General features: G+C 44.5%; 1 protein-coding gene across 1 annotated transcript in view; it reads right to left on the bottom strand.

Moving 5' to 3' along the window:
• Nucleotides 1-14,906, bottom strand: part of LOC311509473 (prostaglandin F2 receptor negative regulator-like) — a 48,438-nt gene that overhangs the window by 14,409 nt on the left and 19,123 nt on the right. Inside the window, exons 6-11 of the mRNA XM_084574702.1 lie at nt 11,509-11,655; nt 11,257-11,414; nt 11,037-11,157; nt 10,266-10,485; nt 9,989-10,176; nt 4,488-4,595 (exon numbers count right to left, since the gene is read on the bottom strand). Of these exons, the coding sequence (XP_084430828.1) occupies nt 4,488-4,595; nt 9,989-10,176; nt 10,266-10,485; nt 11,037-11,157; nt 11,257-11,414; nt 11,509-11,655 (942 nt within the window). The remainder of the gene's footprint in view (nt 1-4,487; nt 4,596-9,988; nt 10,177-10,265; nt 10,486-11,036; nt 11,158-11,256; nt 11,415-11,508; nt 11,656-14,906) is intronic.

Genomic DNA, 14,906 nt, shown 5'->3' on the forward strand with positions numbered 1-14,906 from the left:
CAATCGTCTTCCCACAACCTTCAGTTCATTTGATAAATTTTTACACTGACCTACAATAAAGGCTAAATTACTAAAATAACTGACTGAGTGACCTCCTGTAAATTTGACACGTGTATCCACATTTATTTCTTGTCATTTGTGCAGAACTCTCCGGAAAAAGGGTGATGAAAAGTCTAAACCATCACCTTAAGTATCTAAAAGATGCAACATACCAATGGACACTGTATGTAGCGAGGGCTTAACTGTTCTTAGAGCATTAAAAGGACTAAAGACATGCTCAGTGCGGTTTTATTAAGGCACAAAGCTTTGAGATAAATGCTAAGATGCTAACTAGCATTAGGAAAACATGAATTTCTGACTTGATGATTGTGATAAACGTCATTTTACATCATTTTACTAACGTGAACATGATCGTGATGCTACAGGAAGGATGAGGAAGTCGTCCTCGGGGGAGCATGACCTGTAGCACATGTCAGGGGTCACTAAAATCGGAACTAATCGTCCCATTGGAGCTGTGAATGTCCGCTTAAATCCTATAGCTGTATAAACTAACCCCAGACTACCTTGTGGGGCAGAATTCGTCAATAATTGGCACAATTACAAACCGAGAGTGAATCCTTAGCTAAAGATTTTACTCCTGCTGATTGAGGACCTCCTTTCAGTTAGTTAATAACAGCATTATACGGCTAGTTTATGAGTTTGATTCTCGGTCAAGTGCTCGTTACAGCACCTATTTATTAGTGCTTCACCAATAAAGGGCTGAATCAGCGCCAGTGGAAATATGATCACTACCTGACAACGCAGCGAGAAATAATGAGGGATATTTTGCCCATCGTAAAAACATGCTCCAACAGGAGAGCCGTTTTTTTTGGCCATCCCCGAGGAATGTACCGTGCAAACACACGCACTCGGCGTTTATGGTTGCCCAACCTCTAAGCCGATACCCTGAAATTCCCTCCACGTCTTGTTGAGTCAGAACAATGAGCCAGAACAAAGCTCTGCTCGGAACGAGTCAACAAATCATTTGAATCAGAACACACACTCACACAGAGAGTAGTACATGCTAATGACAACGCACAGGAATAACGTCATTGACCTGCAATCTGCATTACACCAGAAGGTGGTGCTTTATTGTGTAATAAAGCACCACCTACGTTTCCTGAGTCCAGAGGTCAACAGCCAACAATAACCTAAGAACACCTGAGGAAGGCTTGGCTGTAGTCCAAACTGAGTCAACACCGCACCTTTGTTGATACATGTCACTCGATACCGTTTAGCTAATTGCGCCAGCATAACCTATGTGTCATCGACACTTGTCGGTCACGTCCTCCGCCCCAAGGACCTGCACCTGTCTCCGTTTTGTAAAAGAAAAGTGGTCTCGACAAAGGGAAGGAGTGTTCTGGTTGGTGGCCAAAAGACCAAGGGTCAGTTAATCCAAAAAGGGCCTGTTCAGACTTTGCATTAAGAGCCGATATGGGCAATCCAATCGCAATGGACAAGCTTTAGGTATGTGTGTTCAGCCGTGGCGGCCCAGACCACATCCAAATGTAGTCAGAGATCAGATACTCAAATACGATCTACCTCAATGCGTCCTGGGGGTGTTCACGCCTGTCTTTTACGTGATCAGATCGCCCAGATTGGATCTTAATACAAGGTCTGAACAGGCCCGATCACTTCTCAGTGTCATAGAGGTATAGGCTGCAAAAAAAACAACCGAGTGAGTTTGAAGAAGGAAACCAGGTGTTAAACGAGACAGACTTTCTGACTAAATGCCGCTCCAAAGACCTTTATTCAAACCCAAAGAGGAACCAGATGTTCCGCTCAGAGCGTACTGTGTCATCACTGAACTCGTGATGCCCGTCTCCACCTGAGGCTCGCTACTAATTCCTGACGAGTGATTCAGCGTGTACCTACTGCATCAGTGTCGCATTAGTGTATGCCTATTGTAACCCGACGCCAAGAACAAAGCAGGGGTGTTGGAGTGACAAACGATTTGCAATTAGCCAGTTGGTTACAGTTTACCTTGAAACCCGACCACACGTCACACACACACACACACAAGATGAATCACAGTGACTCATTGCGGGAAAGAGGAAGCGGCCTAATGAAGAGGCTACATATGAGTGTCCAACTTGTGCTGCCACCCAAACAAGATGCAGGCCCCTGGGTGTTGGTGGCGTACAGTTCTTAACTTACCGTTAACTACGCAACGGTACACAAAAGCCTACTAAACACACCATTAGAGAAAACTATTAAAGGAAACCCCCAGATATCATTGTGTGGAGGCCAAGCTGTTCAGCTGTTGTGTGGCTACTTCATATAAACACCGGATCATTGATATTCTGAAGGCTCTCCACCAGACTCCATTCAGAAAAATAGTAATTTTACCTCGCGGAAGATGCAAATTGTTCCGACTTCTCTCAGCTTCTCCAAACAAACCGACCACCATTTACTGTAGGTAATATGCATTAGTCTGTGCATCAGTACATCATGCAATTCCACTTATATAGTGTGAACTATCCTTTTAGTAGCCTTCGCAACCATGAGATGGTTGAAAGTGACTGATATTTGGTATTTCAAAGACCCAAAAGAATCAAGTTAAAGCTGCAACTCCTTGTCAGGTTGGCAGTGAATATTAATAATAACAGTTTATTTATTCATACTACAACATGCCTTTCCTTCTTCTTTCCTTCCCACACTGAACACATCCATGTCCCCATCAGCTGTGATGGCGTGGCAGACTTTCTTCCCGCGGTGCAGCTGTCTGTGAGCTCCACGCTCCACAGCCACCGACAACGCCAGTCCCCGCAGCTTGCCTCCGCTGCGAGGGAACATTTGTGTTGATGTATGTGCATACATTGACATGCACATATGCGCACATCCCCTCCTGCGAGAAAACAGGTGCGAAGGAACGTGCCCGCTTACGCACGAACACCAGAAGAAATGCTATTCTGCTCTGCTTCTCTTTGCAAAAGTATTACCTCCAATCGAGTGCTTTATCAGCTCACTATGAGGATGTAATATAGAAAGCACATGTTGAACGGGAAAGCGGGATGCAAAGGGAAGAATAAACGACAGAGAAATAGCGACAGATGGGAAGGGGGATGTGGTGAGTTATGCATGACGTCATGCGATGTGTTTATGTTAAAGAGTATGGAGTGATGAGGAAGTGTGACAGGGGGGCACAAGATAAATGGATGTTTAGAGTGAGGGAAGAAAGGGAAGGAGGAGGACGGATTAAGTGAGGAGGGAAGAAATGGAGGATTACATCTCAGATGGATCCAAAAGGAGGAGTGGTGGAGGCATCATTTCTGTTCCGTATGCATCATAATTTAAACATCTGCATAAAAATATTAATTAGAGCAGCTTAAAGTGAAACATCTACGTAGGAGCACAGGCAGATAAAGAACTATTTATTAATCACCATGATAAAATATTCAGACTTAAATGATGAGTATATGTTTGCATATGAATATTTATATTTAATCAACCATCACTGCAATGTGATGCATCTATATTCTTGTCTGAGTAGCTGATTAATGCTTTGATTACAGAGGATGCTGTTTTATACGTCCCTAAGCGCAAAAATAAACTGCTTACAACTTGCTAATGCAGTAGGTTGCAATGCTAACGATTAGCATCGAATCAAAAGAGTGAGTTTGTTGAGTCTTTGTCTGAAAAGTAACAGATAAAGACACAACTATGACTACGAGGTACTAGGGGTTGTACAGACTAATCGATTAGTTGACTAGTCAATTAGTCGACTTCACTCCATGCTATTAGCATCATGTCAACTAGTCAAGACAGGTCATTGTCAAAAAGGGAAAAAATATATTAGACCTTTGGTATAGCACACAGAGAAGACATCAGAGAAATACTGCATTAGTTTGAACCCGACTACACTATCCCATCTTCCAAAACGCTGTGAAGTACTATTAAATGCTATTGATGGTGCTGAGCTGCAGCCTGTTCTTATACAGGCTATACATCTGCATCGCACACCATGCAGCACAAGAGCTGTCTGTTCTCAGCATATGCATTCAGGCTAAGAATGCAGATTTCACTGTTGCAAAGCATCAACCTACCTGTGGTTTCCGACCTCTGATTAAAGAAACCACAATGAAGATAGAGACAGAAACTTTCCACACAATAGGAAACCAGCATCGCAAACCGCAAGCTTCACACTCACAAAGGAAAGTGAAAGAATGCACATCCGTGTGTGTGTGTGTGTGCGTTTGTTAACGAGAGCGAGAGTGAGGCAGTCCATTTCATCTGTAAAGCTGTCACAAGCCACATCATTCTTATTAGCAGCGCTGCTGACAGGTTGTCAGGTGAGGAACGCAACAGAGGTATGATGTGTGTGCATGAGGGAGCGCGTGCGTGGGCGAGTGAGATACAGCATGTGTGGAACAATTTGCAAAACAAGAGAAAGACATGCTACAAGTAGTGCGTGCGTGTGTGTATGTGTGTGTGTGTGTGTGTTGTACCAGTCTTTGGTGAGGTTCCAGAGAGGCTGAGCGAACACTCCATCTTGGCCGTTTCCCACGGATAAACACTGGTGGTGTCGGACTTGATGGCGATGGAGAGGGTGGGGCCTGCAACATCAGCGCAAATGAGCTTTATTCAAAAAACATTCGACAACAAGCATCAGAGAAACTCAGCCGAGATGAAAAGGATTCATTTAAACACCGACTGCTTTTAAACCTGCGCGTACTGTAATCCGGCATTCACGTCCCCGAGGAGCGACAGTAGATCTGATCTGGCTCAGAGAACACAGTGTTCAGCTCAGCTCTCAGACGGTAAACACCGCTTTAAAGTCACTCAAATCAACAAGGAGGAAACAGCAGGACTGTAGATGAAACGGATTTTGAGTTGGTCTTTAATTGAGTTGGAAATGTAACTGCTGCCGTACAGTAGTTAATGACATCTCTATAGATTTAGACGAACGTTTTCATATCTGCCATAATGTTGCAAACTGGTGAATGGTGAGTTGGTGGAGTTGTTGGTTTTCATGTTGTATTTTGGCCGTTTTGTTGACTACTCAATCCCAGAGAAGTTGTGAAAGAAAGTGCAGCCAATCCGTTCCAACAGCCTGGTGCGCTACTGTAACGGTTTTGGCCTTGGATGAGACAAAATGTAGTTCTGGTTCTCGGGTCTGGTCTATAACTTTGGTCGTTTTGAATAGGACTCGGTCTTAGGGTGTGCAACACTGGGCGATCTTTGCCAGGGCATGGTGTGAGGCTAAGCGTTCGTAGAGGTTGGCCTACATCTGCTCTGATTGCCAACCGTTGGGTAACTGAACTCGAACAAGCCACAAGCCCAACAGATTTATGTCTTCTTGTGCTATATGAGAGTGTCGCTCCTTGAACGATAGGTGCAATATTTCAGTTTTAGGCCAATCCCGAACACTGATTGCACCTTGCACAGAGCGGCTTTCTCCAACACCCTGTTCAGTGCCTCTCTCTGGCTGTGTGCAGATGGGGTTCTGATTCATTGGTCTTTAATACGATTAAAAGTTCTGCCAGCAGCCCCCCGGGGGTGACACGACTCACAACACTTTAACACTGCTACAAATGTTGAGGCAAACGTTGAAGAGTATTAAAGAAAAAGGCCACGCACTCACTAAATCACATTAAAATCTAAATGCTTTGCCAACGTGGAGGTGATAGCGCTCTGCAAATGTCATCGTCCAGTCCAGACTGTGACGTATCATTTCCCTCGTTGACACAGGCCCTCTTCATGGCAGATATCTCGACTCGTGGGATGAGGGCAGGTGTCACAACAATAACGCTGGCTCCGTTTTCTTGTAGGGGGTGTTACCAAAATCCTTGCGGGTGATCCAGAACTTAGCAAATGTCACGCAGTCTTTTTATATTCTGCCCTGGACTCAAGTGTTCGAGACAGATGGATTGGCGGACAGACAGATGAACCGACTTCTATCCTTGGACCCAGCACCCTGGCTGGGTCCAAGTTGTGTAGTTTGTGTCTGAGCGCAGTGTCGAGCGGTCTGTAAAGCGTAAACTCTAATTTTCAAATTCATGAGGTCAAGTTAATTTGATCAAGGGTGAAAAAAAAATAACTGCCCGGGAGTAACACAGTCATGCTTCTGGGGCCTCCCAAGTCGTCTCTGGTAACATTTAAGATGCTCTGACAGTTTCCCCCAAGAAGCCTTCGTTACTCGTGCTGTCATGTGTAAAGCATTTCTATAGTCCATGCGCTCTAGCTGCATAAAGATGAGGTGGACAGACATACATGTTACTTGAGCCATGGCACGTCTAACAGGGACGTTCAAGCGACGCTTAACAAGGCCTGGAAAAGCCAAACATTAGGAAGCATTTAGCACGACTGACTTGACTCGTCCCATTTCTATTATTAGATGTGATTTTTGAGCGGCTGATCGTGTCCTCTCGGAGGAGTCTGGGTAAAAAGCCATTTGAACTAGTCTGCTTCTTTACTCCTTCACCACAAATAATGGCTTAAATGTTGATGCAGTGGCTTTGATTTCACTGGACAGCTTTCAAACCAAATCACGCTCACATTTTCGTAATAATAATGTCAACAGTGTCTAATTAGCTCCCAGGGAAAGCAATGCTGATTTAATTTTTGGTGCGTTAAATAATCAAACTGCGACATTTTAGAAGCTAATCCAGTTTTGAGGGCTGAGGATTTGGAAAAGACGGACCACAATGAGAACGTTGGGTTAACCGAAACCTGCGTAGCGCTAACAAACCAGATAACCATTTAATTTCCAAATGTAGATATCAATTATATATTCATATCAACCTAAGGACATTGTAGAGTCAGTTGTGTTTCAATACACAATGACATTGATATGTTCAGTCTTTCTGGTTGTACTCTAGCCTAAAGATGACATGTTTTTATTCTTAACGCCACTTCATATTTATGTTGCCGTCCTACTATAAAAACCCACCGAAACACTGAATATTTCATAGTAAACGCGCTGGTGCGACTTTGCATTTTCACGTACATCCTCACGGAGGAGGCCCTGCACGGGCAGGAGCACCACAACACGTCTGAAACATTCAAGATACAGCTGGAACATTCGGAGACGTGCCAGTTTGTGGATGAGCTTGAAACACACACACGCACACGACTGAGTGCACAGAGCTTCCGTCCCCTAAGGCAAGTGTAAGGGGTTCTTGAAAACTGCTCAGCTTGATGCTTGAACGCTATTAGTGTGTGTGTGTGTGTGAGAGAGGGTTGCTCTCTGTGGGGTCAACTCAAAATGTTCAACTTGGACACACACGCTTGAACACTTGAAAGATTTCACACACACACACAAGCGAGCGGAGAAAGAAAAGGAAAAGCAGCGGTGCAGATCCTCGCAGCTGGCTGATTGGCCAAAGGGCTTCACTTTGAAGATGTCCCAGAGAGAGAGGGAGGGAGGGACGAGGGAGGTAGAGTAACAGAGACGGAGAGAGAGAGGGAGAGAGAGCGAAAAGGATGGCGGTGAGAACGGGGGAGGAATAAACGGTGAGTGATGGAGGGAGATAGAGGAAGCAATGCTCAAGGGCTCCAGCACTCCCCAGAGTAAGGCAGAAGATAGTCTTCAGTTTATCGCCTATTTTTCCACATTTTCTCCACTTTGCCGTCATCTTTCTTTCTTTCTTTCCTTTCTTTCTGCAGCGTCTCCTCACTCCTACAGTCTTTAAGCCTCTTTGCCTCCTCTAAACCTCTCTGAGATAATTCAAAATGTTGCATCCTGCCTTCTAACAAAGCCGTGTAATGCGCAGGCAGTATCTACGTTTATTCATTAACTACTAGAGGCGCTTCTAGCTAAATGGAAAATACCACAAAGATGATTCTGGCATTATTTTGTCTAAGCAGTCTCTCACATTGGGCAACTTAGAGGCGTCTTTTCTTATCTGGACCAGACTACACCAATGCGTGCTTTAGGACCAGACTACTCCGAGGACCCTCTGAGGGCAACTACCCATCTTCAGTGGCGTTTTTTTTTTTTTTTCTGTTTGCATTTCCTGTTAAAAAGGAACTCCGAGGTGATGTAACAGCTGGCCAACAGCAGGTACAGCAACGTCACTACTGTGCAACATACAACAACACTGAGAGAGGTCCAATAAAGCCTGGACTTCACCCTCAGTCCATTACCTTGTGCTTTGTTTCACTTTTAAAACGGCAAACACTCGTGTTTTCTTGTATTTCGGATATCAAAGCTAATCTAAGCACAGTGTGTAAAGATGGACTGATGTTCTTACTATGATTATCGTACAGATGTTTCAACGTGGGTGGCAGCGGCCACCGCCATCTTGGCAGCGCCTGACTCCTGACAACTCTTTGACTTGACTTAAAGGGGAACTACTGTTTTTTACATCCTGGACCTTATTTCTGGCATAAATTACAATCATTTACTCACCCATATAACTTTTGTGTAATTTGTAGTCCTTCGGAAGATATTTAGGTCTGCGTATATCCATATAGTGGGAGTGACTGGGGCACCGAAACGCAACCTCTAAATAACGCATTATCCGCCGTGAAACTCGTTCATTTCACCAATATTTTGTTATCGTACGCTAGTGCTATTCCCTGTTGAGTCCGGAGTTACCCGTTATCATCTCCGGGGTCTATAGATTGACCTACAGGGTCTGTAGGTCACGAGTTTCGGTGCCCCAGTCACTCCCACTATATGGATATAAGCAGATACGCTAAATATCTCCCGAATGACTACAAATTACACAAAAGTTATATGGGTGAGTAAACGATCGTATTTTATGCCAGAAATAAGGTCCAGGTTGTAAAAAAACAGTAGTTCCCCTTTAACTCGCGTTTAATTCAAAAATGGTCAAAGGGGCTGAGAGAGCCGACACCTAGGCAGAGAGCATGCTTCCCAAGATGGCAACCACCTGTCACTCAAACTGGCCACGCCCTACATTGTGCAAAACTTTAAGCCTTGATATAATTTAAAATGTTACGGTAGTAGCTGAATGGGGATTCATGATATAGAGATGTTTTTTCCTATGTGAAGGTGTGCATTTTAACATGCTAGCCTCAAGTGGTCACTGAAGGAACTGCAGCCTTTGGCACTTCTGTGTTAGGTTTAACATTTCAGGCACAGAGGCTGCCGCATTTGACAAACACTAATGTAGTTTCATGTATTTAAGTATTCCTAAATTGTTGGCGCTTCCTTCTGTATTTATTTTGTGATGCTTTATGTCTACAGGTGGAAAAATTGTGGTTATTTAATGGCAAACTATCAACTGTAGCAAACGATCGCTGTTAAAACTTAACAAGTATTTCCTATTTCTTCTTCTTCCTCTCTTCTCATTACCCTCTCCTCTTACTCGATAGTCTTCCACATTTTCTGCGTCTCTGTCCTTAAATTACATCTTTAACCCTTTCCTTCCTCCTCCTTCCTCTCCTCACCGACGCTTCTGTATCTCCTCCTTTCTCCCGCTTCCGAGTCAGATCAAAGAAAGTTAAGTAGGCCAGTGGCTGTGGTGGGCGTCGAAGGCCTTAAAGTTTCTGTGTGTATATCTTTATTTTTTCTTACACATTATCAGGGAATTTATATTGCTCATCGTCAACATCGTGTGGGTGGAGGATGTGTGTTTATTACGTGTCTCGATATGTGCAGAACAGAGCTGCGTGCGTATGTCTATCAATTAACTACAGGATTTCCAGGATAATTGCAAGGGCTTGATATAATTTATTCACAAGCATTTGTTCAGACTGCTATGAAAGTGAATAAGTGATACTGGAAAACGGCTTTAAACTATTGATGAATCTCAACAGTGGTAAAATAAATGTTTCTCCACGTTTAGCATTCCATCTTTGTGCACAGAACGTATTCAGGAAATCTCTTTAATTGAACAAACACTGCACTACAGACAACAAAGAGGTGAAATCTAAAGATAAAAGGGACGCAATTAGAAACCGCTTAACCTCAACCTGTGCAGAACGGAGAAACGAAGCAAGCAAGTGTTGTTTTCACTCTGAATTTATGTGAACTCACCGTTTTCTTGAAAGTCAATCCTGATTTTGTTCGACTCCGAGCTGGTGGCTTTAGTCCAAGCTTGCCCCGGCTGCTGTTTGGTCCACGCGGTGATGTCGCACCAGTAGAAACCTCTGTCGGACAGCTGGACGCCCGCCAGGCGGAAGCGAAACTCTTCCGGACCCGACTTAGTCAGAACCAGATTGTCTCTGAGTGGACAGAGACAGATAAATATATGAATACTCCAGAGTGAAGTCAATGAAATGTTGTGTGCACTCTATTATAAGTAGGTGCGTACCTCCTGTTGGGGTCTGTGACTCCTCCGTGCTGAAGAACATTGTCAGGGCTCAGAGTCATGATGGTTCTCACGTTGCTCTGTAGGCTTTCCTGTGATTGGATTAGAACCGAGTAGCCGGCCTCACCGAGGTTCTCCTTGATCACCGTGCAGCTCATTTCGAAGGTGGCGCCGCCCACCGAGGCCTCGCGGACGCGCTTGGCCACGACGTTGAGAGACGGGCCTGGAAACACAACCAGATCGATTACGCTTGAGAGCCACTCGGAACAAAGGAAAAAACAAAAAAATCCCAGACAGAGGCCGACAGGAAGTGATAAGCAATTACACCGTGAACCGTTTCTCATTCAGAGACGGCACACGCGAACGGCGCTGCGGTTACATCACGGCTCAATTAGCTAAATTGAGGTCGCCGAGTTCAACATGTGGGACTGAAATAGAGAGCGGCTAAGTGTGTGAATAAGAGGCTGAGACAATAGGAGGTCTGTTGCGGGATTTGTCTGTGAAGTCTGGGTATGACAGCTACACATTAGAGCGTATTCATAAAGCTCAACAGCACGGGCTGCTTTGGCTGCATGAATGGATTTGATCCAAAACTACTTATTCAGTCCAGAGTATATTGATTGTTGGCTAACGGTGATCCAGCCTTAGCTCTTATAGAGGCATTAACATTGTACAAAGTCCACAAGAAAAAGCCTAAATGACATAAAGTAGCAGACAAAGGCAGGTAGAAAACACAATAAGATGCATTTGGGCAGAAAAATAGAGCTTCCTTACGTTTGGTATCCCATCGTACGGTCAGTGGAGAGCTTTTGAACTCGACCGTCTTCACCAGATCTCCCTGGCTGCTGACGCTCCAAGCAGACACGGTGCAGACATACTGGCCCATGTCGACGTCCTACGGAGAGAGAACGAGTTTACCGAGTTCCACTATCAAGGCAGGATTTATTTATTTACTCACTCTACAAAACCAAACACTCCTTCTCAGATCTGCTACCTGCGTGCGGAGGAACCTCAGCTTGAACGTGTCGGGCTGCACTCTGCTCAGGGACAACGCGCCGCTCTTCAGCCTGTCCGCGTACGTCGATTCCGGCAACAGGTTGCCGTTGCCGTCCAAGGAGCCGATGGGATGCGAGGCCTGAGGATCGCTCCCTGCTGGTGATAGGACGCATTAGAAGATCTGAGTAAGTCTGTCAGGGGTGCGGTAACATTTTGTAGTCTTTAAATTTTTTAAAGAAATCTGAGGTACCGGTAAGTGCAGTGTGCTCCCATGTGACGCCAAGTCGGCCTCCTGGAGGTAACTGGGTGATGTTGGTGACGCGGCAAGACAGCTCTGTCGGTTCATTTGCCATCTGGGGGGTCTGTGCTGCTTGAAGGGTCACCGTGAAGCTGGGCTCTGTGGAGAAAAAGAAAAAAAGTAGAAAATTAACTCAACAGTTTTGCAGAACCGAGTTTCAAATTAGACCTCAGGCAAAGTTCGGGTACAATAAGCCTTTACTGGCGAGCACCTTTGCGTGACAGTTGCAGACTGCGTAGGAGATCCTGGTCCAGATACGCTTAAACAAGAGACCATCGTCTGCAAATGGGGAGATCCACCCCATCCCAGCTAATTTGAATAAACTGCTGTCCATAAAGTTATAAGGAAACTCGACTGGCTTGCAGAATCCTGACTTTAACACCATCCAGAAGTCAGGTCTTGTTGTCCAATTCATGAATAGCAGCAAACTCCTGCAACCATTAATGTGTCATAAACACACGTCTATGTCTACATATATCCAAATTCTGCCTTTACTTTTCAAATATGGTACTGTGTGTTAGAAATAGCCACACATACTGAGAATATTTAATTATACCTTTAGTCAACTGGGCTGAAATTAATCCATGTTCCAAGCGGTGAATCAGTACTCTCACGATTCAACAGCTCCAACCTGATAATGCCATAAATTAAGTTACTGTGCTGCCTCCAGCGAAATGACTCCCATCCCAGCGGGGCATTGCTTTCATCAGTCGCTGCCAGGTTTTGTCATTTTACACAGATCCAGCATCACCAGACAAATGTGAAGTGAATCCTGCTTCTTTTTTTTCTTTAGGTGGTTTCGCCCCTTAAATAGAACCGGTGCCAGACCCCAGAAATAGACCTGGAATAACACTGTTAACGGTGTGAGATGAGGAGTGTATCGGTGTTAATAGTGTGTGTGCGTGTGTGCGTGGTGAGTCAGGTCCTCTCAGCCAGACATCCAGATTGCACCTTTACACGTCAGTGAACAGGAAACACACACGAAGATTTCCACCTGCCACTAAATGCGAGACACAATCACTCGCGCACATTATACGTAAGGAAGGGCGCCGTCACTCCAGCGCACGCCGCTAACCTCCACACACGGTAAAACGCTATAAATACTTTTAATACAAGCACATACGCATGTGTGTCTGGCAAAGGATGTGGTTTGCATGATGTCAGTTGGACGTCACACACACACACACACACTGACTCATGCACTGTCACCATCTGCTGCGACACACACACACACACACACACACATTGATCAATGACAACGTGTGAAGTCTGCCAATTAGCCACGCGCCCATCTCTCTCACTCTGAAGCGTCGCCTTATCCGGGAGCGCGACTTGACCACTTATCACCGCTTCAGGTGATGGGGTATGTGTGTAAATTTGTATTATTACAAGAGTAAGAAAGCTCCTTTTATTTATCGCACCCTGATTTCAAGGTTATTTTAAAAGCTAGTCAGAAACAGACGTTCAGCACGTCAAGTAAAAACACATTTTGACCAACAAAACACAGATGAAGGACATCTTGGCTTTGCTGCGCCTCTACAGTCGACTGGAAGGATTAACAGACGGAATAATTGATAGATTTATGAATAATTAAAATGCTCTTCATAGCATCAATCAATGCAGCATTTCACAAGGACAATTGCAATCATCCCTTGATGGGAATTTCAGTGATTTTCACCCTGCACAGCAAGCGAGTATGTTCGGAGTTGCTGTTACTGTACGTAGTTGATGGCTGATAAATTTTGTACTTCAACTCTGACTCCCATTGTAACTGGCTGTATATATAATTGATTGTTCTTCAGCATATTATTCTATGTCAAACTGATTTATCCTCCAAACGTTAAATCAAGCCCAGCGGTTTGTGGCAGAAACCTTGGTCTCCTTATCCACATCATGACCAGATGTCCAGCTATGCAACTGGAATCCAGCAAATTGCCGTCACAAACCGAAATTCACCAACACCCTGCAGTTTCCATCAATATGAAAAAAAAAGCAACTTTGTTAAAGAGGCTATTACACTGCTGACCTCATGTCACGTCCTCACAGCCTAAACTGGTCATTTCTGCTACTATTACGGCCACTGCTGAGTTTAGCAGAGGAGAAATGGTGTAAAGCAAGCTTTCAGAAAAAGAAGAAAAAGCTCTATTAGTGTATATCTCTGGGAGGCAGAGTGAGGAAAAATAGGTCAGTGTCAATAACAACAAAGTACTTTCATCACGCCGCTCTTTAATTTCCAGCGAGTGCAGCAGCGCCACGTTCATGTGCCTCTGAGTTTCAGTTGTTATTTTGCCGCTGCAGGGATGTTCGTAGTTTCAAGGCAACGACGAGACATTCAAACATCTGGGTGGTTGTCCAGGCTACAGTCTGGAAGTCTAAGATGAGCAGATTTCTATGATAGAAAAGTAGAAAAGAAAATACTAATGGACTACTTGAACCAAGGTTTAACGAACCAGGATGAGCAGGCACCTTTTTTTTTTGGAGCACCCCAAGGATTACTGTGCGGAACCTTAATAAATGCACTATTAAAAATAAAACAAATTTTAAGTATATACACTTTAAGGAGACCTCACATGACCACTTTTATGTGAAAATAACGCCTTGTAGAGATAGATGATCCCTGTTCTTGTTGTTTTTTTAATGTAGTGGAGCATTAAGCAGCGAGACAATCCGTCAAGAGAGGGTGGAGACCAAAAACGGAGCTCCGAGGGGACTTCCATTCATCCGGTGGCTTGAAACAAAGATCTAAATGAATAATGTGGTTGCAGTAACTGGATAATATCCTGTTCAACTGCTACTGTTTCACACTTTTTTTATAAGTGCTTTTAATTGCCCAAGGTTAAACCAATCTTGTTAGACTAGCACAGGGTTAAAACATTTATATTCTCACTAAACGTAGATGTAAAAAACCCTCTAGTCTCACGGAATGTTTTCATCTTTATACCTACGTATTCAAAAGTCCATCAAAGCAACGCACTGCTCACGCCTACACAACAAACAAGGAGGCGCAGATGCTTTTCGGTGGGAGTTCAGAAGCTGCTGGAACGCGTTTGGTCGGTGTTTTTCTGCTTCAACTCCGTTACAGGTGGCCCCGTGATGAAAACACTGTTACTAACAAGAGGAAGAGAGGGAAGCCAAGTTCAAAGCTGTGCCGCGATGATGTTGCCGTTGAACTGGGCGAGGAGTTGAACTCTCAGCAGCGCCCGGAGTCAGCGGTTTCGCAGAACAGCCGTTTTTCAGGCAAAATGACCGAAAACCCTGTGAGATGCTCTGGTTTCATGGCGGTGCACGGGCGTGCTTGTGCGAAAGGAATATCAGATATGAATGAGCCGCTCGAGCCGTTCCCTCTATCT

The sequence above is a fragment of the Chelon labrosus genome (genome assembly GCF_963514085.1).
Source record: "Chelon labrosus genome assembly, chromosome: 24".
NCBI classification, from domain to species: domain Eukaryota; kingdom Metazoa; phylum Chordata; class Actinopteri; order Mugiliformes; family Mugilidae; genus Chelon; species Chelon labrosus.